The sequence below is a fragment of the Contarinia nasturtii genome, unplaced genomic scaffold (genome assembly GCF_009176525.2).
Source record: "Contarinia nasturtii isolate CC-2019 unplaced genomic scaffold, AAFC_CNas_1.1 Cnas_scaffold_2367, whole genome shotgun sequence".
Classification (NCBI taxonomy): domain Eukaryota; kingdom Metazoa; phylum Arthropoda; class Insecta; order Diptera; family Cecidomyiidae; genus Contarinia; species Contarinia nasturtii.
Window position 1 is genome coordinate 609,115 of NW_022199689.1, and position 10,638 is coordinate 619,752.

At 33.4% G+C, this 10,638-nt stretch overlaps 2 protein-coding genes across 2 annotated transcripts; one reads left to right on the plus strand and one right to left on the minus strand.

Annotated features, from left to right (window-relative positions):
* The first annotated feature begins 1,447 nt into the window (after positions 1-1,447).
* On the plus strand, positions 1,448-8,277 carry LOC116348259. Its single transcript, XM_031779173.1, has 7 exons — positions 1,448-1,485; positions 6,171-6,307; positions 6,382-6,424; positions 6,490-6,537; positions 6,612-7,059; positions 7,149-8,105; positions 8,177-8,277. The coding sequence occupies exons 1-7, from the start codon at positions 1,459-1,461 to the stop codon at positions 8,275-8,277; spliced, it is 1,761 nt and encodes a 586-aa protein (XP_031635033.1). The 5' UTR covers positions 1,448-1,458.
* A 360-nt stretch (positions 8,278-8,637) lies between these two features.
* LOC116348242 (protein SMG9) lies at positions 8,638-10,285 on the minus strand. The gene is made up of 3 exons (XM_031779154.1): positions 10,192-10,285; positions 9,066-10,125; positions 8,638-8,997 (listed from the first exon to the last, which is right to left on the minus strand). The coding sequence occupies exons 1-3, from the start codon at positions 10,231-10,233 to the stop codon at positions 8,765-8,767; spliced, it is 1,335 nt and encodes a 444-aa protein (XP_031635014.1). The 5' UTR covers positions 10,234-10,285; the 3' UTR covers positions 8,638-8,764.
* Positions 10,286-10,638: the final 353 nt, after the last annotated feature.

The following is a 10,638-nucleotide window of genomic DNA, read 5'->3' on the forward strand; positions in this document are numbered from 1 at the left end:
TGAGCCGAAGAAATTCACACACTGAAATAACACACGCACACAAATTAAGGACAATTTTTAACTGAAAAATATAAAAGGGCAAAGATGAATCTATATTATTTGAATATGCAAACTGATGTATATAATCGAATTTAAGTCCGAAAATTCCATTTTTTTACTTATGAACTTTATTTTCTAAGCTTCAGGTAGAATACTCGAAGAAACTTAAGCTAGCTTAAAACTAAAAAAAAATGAATCCAGTCCAAAATATACCTTTTCTCTTGAAAATACAAATTGTTTAAATTTTTTCGTCACTTTGATTGATTTTTTCGTGAATTAATCTCTTAAATGTAAGCAAGAGTATATGATCCAAATTGAATGAGAGTCTTTTTTATTCAAAAAATGTTTCTTCAAATTCTTAGAATGAAAAAAAATGAGAATTTTATTTCAAAATTCACTTGTTTATTCGTTCATGTCCATCTTAGTCGAAATCTAAACGAGAACTAACTTATTTGTGTGAATCAAGGCGAATAAAACTGCAATGATTCCAGACAATATTGAGCGAAATTTCAAACTGATAGAAAACAAAGTGATACCCGTATTTTCTTTGTAACGGAAGGGATGCCGTAGTGTGTGATCCAAGATGAATGAGATGCTATAAAATAGGGGTTGGATGTTCGGCACAGGCGCTGTTTACAATGGATAGCAGGTGTTGAATGATGCAATTTTATTCACAGTATCAAGGGTGCGAGCGCATGGACCGCCTCTCAATCAAAAAGTGGGACGTCTCTTTTGCGATGTAGTTTTTTTACTGAATCAATTTTCAAATTTGCAACAGAGAAAAATTAATTAAAGAAAATATTCGTTTTTTTTTAATTAAAAACTAGACGAACTTCAATAACTTCATGAGTTTTTGAAAATGGAGTTGAAAAATTGATTCGATTGATAAGAAATTCTAATTAAGAATGACTAGAAAATCATACTGAAAAATAATAGAATATCCAATTTTCAATTGAAATTTATTAAATTTAACGCAATGAAAATATACTATTTCAAAATATTCCAGAAAAAAAAGTTCAAAACCGTCAATATTTGAATGAAAAATTCCATGAGCTTCCACATGCACATATATTGGAATGTGACCATCGGCAACGTTATCGTTACTATGCACTGGTCGCCAAGGAGCAACGAGTTCCGACATCGATTATACACAGCGCCTTTGTACTATATGTCTACATTCAAACATAAATAAAAGGCTGTTTTTTGTTAAACGATTGGCCTGTTGTGTCGAATGGAATCAATTTTCATTTGATATTTTGTGGTCAATTTTTTTATTTTTGAAGAATTAATTGTTTTCAATGGATTTATCGAAAGATGTGTAGTTTCATACTAAGGAATTTCGGTTGAGAATTCAAGTGATTCAATTAGAAGGAATAAGAAGTTCTTATAATTTATCGGAAGCTTTGAAAATTCTATAATATGTCAAGATATTTTTCAGCAAATCAAGTGAGTAATTCAAAAACTTATTCTATTTTAATATTGAAGAAAAATATTTATTGTGACAACAAATATTTTTTTTGACCTTTAAAACTCTTGTGATTATTACAAAACTCAAACTAGTTTATGTGATGTTGATTTTTGTATTTGCATGGCAATTGCCAATTTCAGCGACATTCCAAATTATGTGTTTTGCCATAAATCATAATAATTGGCAAAGTTTTGATGAGTAAATTTTGTTTCATGATGAACATTCCTGTCGGGAAAAAAATTGACAAACTTCAATTACAAGCGAGTCTTTTGCATAGTAAAAAGGAAGAGGAGAGTTACACGCAAATTTTCATGGCTGATTCGATATCAGAGCCTTTAGGCTAATAAAAAAAAATATATTTGAAATTGGATAAATCGGTTTTTATCGCTCTTCATATTGATTAAATTGGTTTTCAAAATATCGTTAAATATATACGATTCAAAGATGTGAATTCCAAATCGAAGTGAATAATAAGGCCAGCTCTTTACCTTAGCAACATTTTGTTCATTGTTTTTTTGTGGTCGGTGATAAAATCTGCGCATACGTAATATAGCTATAACAAAACAAGAGTTCGATTTGTACTTTTGATTTCGATTTGCAAAAAAAAAATCCTTACCACTTTCCGTGTTTAAAAATATACAGCCGAAAATTCGATTTGAGTTATAAAAATTGGTCGCAATATTATTTGAAAATGTGGGTCGTTTCCGATCGATTTTCAGTTAATCTCTTTTCTTATGATAAAATAATCCATTTTGATGAACGACAAATATAAATAAGAATAATGCTAAAACAAACTAAACAAAAAAAGACATTTAGCGACGACCACTTTACTTTCAGTGCACGACATTTTGCAGTGTGCAAATTTCATGCATGATTTTAACCATCGCGTGAATACGACTGTAATGAATTCGTCATTCCGTTTTGTCACAACAGAATATTTATTTTTTTTTGATCATTTTTACTTTGTTCGAAAACTTTGCCACAAAGTGAACACACAAAAATGAAAGGACTTGTACAATTTCGTTCAGTTATACAATACAACTCGAACGGGTTGGTGACAGTGTTTTTCTACTTTATTCCAAGGGATTCTTTGACGAGAAAAGTTGTCTATAAATTTCGGATTCATCCTTGGTAAGAAATATCATCATTGAAAAACTATTTTTGAGGAAAATAAGATAGAGAAGTGTTAATGCGGGAGTTCATCTAGTTTGTTTTCAGAGAACTTCTCGTATAGAAAGGGAAAAAATAATAAAAATTTGAGGGAAAAGATGTGACACACAACTCATAAAGTCACAAAAACACATTTTGATTGATTATTTTCATGAATTAATAATTGTTTACAGCCGGTGAATGGTACTTGTAATTTGCGGTTGTGTTAGCTAAGTCATTGAGTTGTCATCATATCCGAATTTAAAATTTAAATGAACAAGTCGTGTGTCAATCGCGCAACACCACTGCCATTATCATCGTCATAGTTCTCATCGTTGCGTGAGAATGAAATTTAATCACGTTTCGCTGCACATGCGATGACTGCCGACTCATTTGAATTTTAAATCAAATATTTCTTGTCAAATTAAATCATCGGTTTGCTGGTGTATATAATTTTGTGGTCATATGATTTTTATAACAAAACACCCATTTTCATTCATATTTATTATTAAACCCCTTTTATTTGAATGTTTTTATATTGATGATGGGTAAATTATAAGTTTGAACTGTGCAAAATTTAAAATAAAATCAATCTGACTCTCCCAAATGTGGTCCTTTGATAGACTTTGAATACTTTTTTTACATATGAAATTGAGTAAGAAAGGACTCCTTTTGAAGGAAAAAAATGTCATTCTACGTTATCTCCAAGTATAAGTGGGTGATTTTCTAGTCGAACGCGTTCTCCGTGACAACGTTCACAGTAAGGAAGCTATCATGTGTCTAATCCATTATCACTTTATAAATAATTAAATTTATTCGCCAATTACACAATATTTCACACATAGTTGGCGATGTGTACTGCAAAGGATGAAGTAGACACCAAGGGGGGAGTGATGACGTATCACATTCTCTTGATTTGGTGAATGTACGTTTGTTTGTCCCATTGAATCAGTTTCTTTTGTTATTTCACACCCTTTGCCAATGTATCAATTTAAAAAATATGGAAATTAGCCACCGTTTTTGTTGTTTGTAAATAACAAAATAATTATAAACGACCCAAAACGGCACCGATTCAACTCAATTGAAAATTGTGTTCAGAGACAATTTTATTTTTATTGATGAGTGGCACCACGCTGACAAGCGTCAGTTAGGAAACTACATGTCAGCACGTAAATTGATGGAGATAGTTAGTAATTTCGTTTCAATTACATAGAGTGATACTATTATATGTGTTCTGGTGGTGTAGTTCAAATCAAATTACAGAACATCAAAAAAAATTCAGTATTTCATTGATAACTACATGATTGGATACGATTCACATGTTTGATCATCCGTTGAAGATTTTCGTGTTAAATCAATTGTTGCTTCTTTATTTTGTTGAACCACACTCGCACACGACACGACAATGGTTTGATAATACTGTTTTTGTCTCCCGGGACCAATCTATCACGTACAAATAACAAAAAATCGATGCTGGTCTTTTGATGGAGGGTTGGACCGGTGGGCGGTACCGTTACAAACAAACACACCATGTGTTCATGCGACTTTTTTTTATTCATCAAATGGAATCCATAAATTAGGACAAGATTAGACAAGTCAATCCCAAGCAAAAAAAAATATTTTTGCTTGTTTACATGTTCAACATCATTTTTTATTTTTATTTTTTTGTTACAATGTCAAAGTCAACCTCATTCGCAATGAGGGAGAGTAGACTTTGTTTCCAATTTCACTTTCGATGCGGCAATTCATATTAATAACAATTACACTTTTAGGATTTTTTTTGTGTAGACGACAATTTTATTTATTTCTTGGAAATTGGATTTGGAATGTAGTGTGTGAAAATATTTTCCTTGAACATAATTGTTCTTAAAATTTAACAACATCGGTTATACAAGTAAATGTGTTCACATTACAAAATCATTTGAATAAGATGAATTCTACTGTTTTATAATCTAACATTCCAAACAGTCTACGTTTAGTGAAATGACTCCATCGGAAATTCTAATTGTTTAATTGTGTGAAAGGCGTAAAGTGTAGGTTCCTTATATCACTTAAACCGCAATGACTTAACTTAAACTTCAGTTTGATTCGAAGAAGCAGCTGTCCACCAGTAAAACGCCACAACTATCATTCGTAATGTAATCCTAATTTGAGACTTAATTTCGAGCAAGTCTTCCCCTTTTTTTGTAACATGTGTTTTATTCTTGTTCATTTTTATTTATTTATCATCCCTTGTTCAGTGCAGAGCTACATAACTGAATATCGCACCATTGATACGAGTACCTTAGTCAATTGTGTTTCAAACAGATTTTCCGTCTCTCCCTATTACGATATCCTAAGTTTTTATATGTTCATAGATTAAGTGGAATTTCAGTGAAACTTATGTCAATGAGCAAAAAAGTGGCGTGACTTGTTGGCGTTTATTTGGCGATTTTTTTCCAATGACCAGTTCCATTTCATCGTTCATTACACTTTGTACATTACAAAAAAAAATCAATTTCATTCGCACCCTACCTAATCGATAGACGTAATTATCAATTGATTGACAATACGGTGGATCGTCGCTTCACTCCAATTGTTTGAATTTCGCCAAACAAGGCGACTTGATGTTTAAAAGAAAACCTGTTTCGTCTAGATCTGCTATCGAAACATGTGTAAAAGTCATTCAAATCTAATCCACATTCATTTTTTAAACAATTGTTTACTCTTCGAATTCGAATGGAGGTACGCATAAAAAAACGGAGCAACAAATCCAATGTAATCAATTAATCATAAGTTATTATACATAAATAAACATTTAAGTCGGCAATGGAAGTTTGTTTTGTCATCCTTACTAAGGTTGATAGTCAAGTCACGTTTATACTGAAAGTGTAGGGTTACAATTCAACATATTTACACAAAAGCAAAACAATTCCGTGATTTATAGATTTTTTTCGTTCACTAGTGCAAAAAGACACGATATTTGAATCCAACAAAAGGATATTTACATAAAACAAATAGAACCTGCACGAATTATTTGTACACTTACTAAGCACAAGCATTTTAATGATTTATGAATGATAATTTTTTTTAGACAATATTATTTTAAGAGATTTTAGTAGTTGTTACAATATATATGTGCATTTTTTGATATGCAAATTTTAAGGTTGACACAGACAAGAACATTGAAATTTTTGGCTTCAAAAAAACCAAACGTTTTGAATTCCAATCAAACTAAAATTACCCAATTCTTCTCGAAAACTCCAAATATTTGTTTATTAAGTTTATATTTTTGTCGATTTTTTTTTAATGAGAGAGTTGTGGTCCCAACTTATTATTTTTGACCAAAATTTCTTCGGTATTTGAAAAAATTCGAAAATGAAAAGAATAATAAAATATCCATCCTTAAAAGTAGAAAAGAGACAAATAGGATGAAAAAAGGGAAAAGGATAAGAAATGAGAAAAGAGAGTAAAAATAATGAAACATACATTCTTCTTAAGACTAAATGAAATAAATTCGTTCTTTTTTCCATAGTTTGAGCGTGAGTTTGCTCCTCAGAACTTATGTAACTGGGAAGTGCCAAGACAACATCGTCCACAACCTCATCAACGTAAAGGTTGCACTGAAGTGATATCAAATCAACGTGGTCATCTATTGCCAGGCATTCCAAAGTAACACCAAACCTATTTTCAATACCCGTTTGTTGTAGTTTCACAGTATTTTCTTATCGAATTTTGATTTTCAGATTGAGGTGTGATGGACGAGTGCATGAATTGAATAAAAAATCGGTAAATAGTTTGTTGTGTTCATTTTTATTATACAATTTTTACCCATTTATACTTATTCAACTTAGAGAGTAAAAGGCCGAAAGACAGAAACGTATAACGAAGAATTGGAAAAAGTATACATTCAAAATCAAAAATTCAAACTGTCAAAATAAAATCTCATTACATTATTTTTTTTTATTAAAAAAAGGATTTATCATACAAACCGGGTGATTTGACCGAACCCGATCAACAACATCACAGTCGTTCAATATTGGATGAAAGATTTCCGGTTCATTTGCCGGAATTGAATGAATTGTATGTGGAAAAGCCAAAAAAGTTCAATAATTTAGATGAAACACCAAAATTATGTTGTGACCACGACGAAAAATCGCCAAAAGATTTTACGGAATTAATTGAGCAATTGCCACAAATTGAGAGAACAATGCGTCAAGAAGTGTCGGAAAAACCGGGTGAAAATAATACAATTCCATTGATTCCTGCATATTGTAATTTTCAAGCAGCACGTAAAATGGCCCAAGAAAATTTGGAGCATCAACCATTACCTGATTCAATTATGGATCGAGCATTCTTGAAGATGCAATCACAAGGTCTTCTCAATCCGGAGCTATCGCTGAATGTGGAACCGTTGGCAACGGGTTTGTATATTTTACTAATATTTTTTTTTTAAGCTGTGTTGTTTTTCAAACGAAAAAGAAATTTGAAATTTATTCTCCAAATTTCAAAGGTGTTGGCGTGCGAACTCATAATGCAGGTCCAACGCATTGTACAAAATTAAAAGTATATCGTCCAAAAACGTGTGGCGTGGTTCCGCCTCCGATTGATAGTCGAAATAGTCATCGTCCACAGACGGCATTCAATAATAAGACAAAAATCGATCCAATGGATTTGGCTATTTGTTGGGACTACGCGCTGGAAAATCCTTTAGATGAACCGAAACCAAGTGCTCACATTGATGGTTCGAATGACATCGTGGCTCCGGCAATTTTTAGCGTAGTTAAAACACCACGACCAAATGATGACCAAAATAATACAGGTCGTTCGGCCGGTGTTTTTGCTCATACAGCCGGCGAAGAAGGATTTTTCGACAAAGACATTATGCTGCGTAATAAAAATTACTTTTCGACACGTCTCGAGAAAAACACCGATCGAACGTGTAAATGTTCAACGGATTCGCGTTCACATAGTGCCAGTCGAAAGGTGTCGCAACAAGAACGACTACAGACAACCAATCGTTGCAAAAGTTCACCGAATTTATCGGTTTTGGTGCAACCAAGTGAAAATACCATCCGAGAAAGTATCATTGTTTGTAACTATAATAAGGAACATTATCATTATCGACCAGAACCGAAAAAACGTCATCGTACCAACATTCGCAAACATACATGTTGTGAAAAATCTCGACCAGTGCGGTTGTGCGAACAAAATATTCAGAAACTAAATCATCAGCAAATGGGAAAGATGGAATTTAAAGCGGCCTTCAAGGCGGGCGTACCAAAGAGTCATTCCAGTGGCTTTTGCAGCAGTCTTGATCACACATCGAATGGAAGCAATTCAACGGGAACGGAATTTACAACAAAAGTATTCAAAATTCCAAAACCAAGACAACCGTATGCTAAGAAAAATTACTCCATCGACACACTCGCACCACCGTTCGCATGCTTCAACGGCGGAGCAGGACAAGGTAAGCTCGACTAATTATTCATCATTTGTTGTGGCTATATACTTATTTTCATTGTTTTTATTTATGTATAGGTGGTTATCCAGAACATTGGCGTTTGGCATCCGTTTATCAGCACGCATATAAACCGGTGGAACAACGTAAACGACCACTATTAGCTACAGTTTATCAATAAAACAAACAATTTCGATTTTGTTTTGGGATTTTAATTATTTCAATAAAACTGAATTCCAATTTTACAAATTTAATTCATTCAAATTGTTTCGATTCAATTCCAGTTGATTTTTACATAAATTGTATCAAAAAAATTAAAAAAAAAACGCCAAGGGGCAGACACGTGGAATAGGATTTGACTTTTAGTGTAAAGATTTAAGTGATTGCAATGAAAAAGCAACGTCTGTGAATAGATTTGTGTGGAATAGCGAAACAGTGCATGGAATAGCAAAAATTGTTTCACTTCAAATCCATTTGACAATTCTTTTGACGTTTATTGATGGATTAGTGGAAATAGCAGAATTAGCATTTTTGACGGAAACAGTGCATGGAATAGGAAAAATAGTTTCGATTTCACATTTGTGTTTTTCGAATAGCTGGATTAGTAAATTATATAGTGGATTCGGAATTTATTCTTTTTTGTCTCCCCCCTAGAAAAAACGATTAATTTAAACTCTTAAAGCCCATTCTTTTTCTTTGAGTGACTCGAATTTTCGCAGAAAATAGCTTGTTTTATACGATTCCCAGACGGCTAACGCCAAATGAAACCAATGTTTCTCAGTGAATACAGTTGCTTGTTGATTTGAAACGGTGAACGGTGTCCCTGGTGTCATGAAAACACGCTCACGAAACGCAGCTATAACAATATCTAGGTCAGGATGTGCTTGATAGTGGTTTTTCTCTGTAAATAGAAGAGGTTTTTGTGTTAAATACATAGATTGTCTAAACCAAGTGAGAGCTAGAGCTTACCATTCAATTCAATCCACGGAAAATAAAATACATCCATGTCATCATCTTCGTTGTTGGACTTTTTCTCTTGGCTTCGAATCGATGGAATGGTTTTCAAGCCGCTGTACTGGAAAAATGTGCGATACAAATTGTTCGTTCTCAATTTATTTTCAACAAGAAAATCATGGTTTTGACATTTATTCTTGAACAAAATTATATTTGGCGAATGTTTTCGTCGTTCATGCAAATCGTTAACATTTTCATAAACGTCAATTTTCATACTTTCCGCCATCGCTAGTAAACGCATTAAATGTAAATTGAAACCACAGTCTTCGACAACCACAACCGTATTGCATACATTCAATAGGAAAATAAGCATTTTCAAATCGTCCAGTTCGTTGAAAATGGCTTCTTTTTTGTATGGATTGCACAGTACTGCGCTGCAATCGAGCAGAATTGTACGATGTTTTGTTACATACATTTGAATGCCTTCGGTACAAATTAAATTGGATAGCATTTCTTTCATTTGATTTCGCATTCGAAATATGCCGGTTTCGCCTTTTATCAATCGATTCACGTGTGCAATGTCATCATAGTTTGCCTCATCATCGTTCAGTAAATTTAAACAAAATGATTTTCCACTTCCTTGCGTTCCAATCACACCAACTACAACAAAGTCCGAATTCGTTTCGATGAGAAAATCTTGTGCATGACTCTGAATTTGATAATGATCGGAAATGATTAAAAATGGCTTTTTCATCGATGGCAATTTGGTTTCAGTGGTCGCATTCTCATTTGTATTTGATGATTCTTTGCTGTCTTTAGCTGTTGTTGGTGTTGACGATGATGATGATGATGATGCAGGTGTCAGTCCCGACTGTAATCTTGATTTACTTGATTCAATATTGCACGAACCAGATTCAATCGGTCGCGATGCAATGCTAATTTGTGTGGTAGATGTAACATTGTTGTGCCTTTGATCTGATGTATCTTTTGGTTTGAGTAAAATTCGCGGTTTATCCGATGTCGCCGATGATTTTTCTTCACTTTTTTTCGCCAAAATAATTGGACGCTTCGGCTCCTACAAAGCATTTCCACAATTTTGGTCATTTTAATTTTTCCAATAAATTTATTTGCATGATTTTACCTTATTTTGATTGGATTTTCGATTCCGTTTATTCTCCGACATCGTACATTCACAGTATATTCGTCAAACAACATTGGCAAATTGTCAATGTCACTTGACATTTTTCATTTGATATAAAATGAAACTTGGCCGAACAATTGGTATTGCCAGTGCACACGTTGAGCGCCTAGTGACGGAGAGAATTGTTCATGTGTATGTGTCAAACAAAAATCAGTCGATGAACACAGCTGTTTTGCGCGAGAGAATGTGAAACAAAGCGAAACGAGAGAAAGAGAGAGTATCCACACGAAACACACGTAGGAAAAAAGGAAGAAGAAGAAGAATTACCTCACATATGTGTTGTGCGTACCAACCATTCGAAACCAGCTGAAATGTGCACATACACATTAACACAGTTCTCACACGAACAAACCACGGGGCCAATAAGTAAATCAATGTGAAATGTAG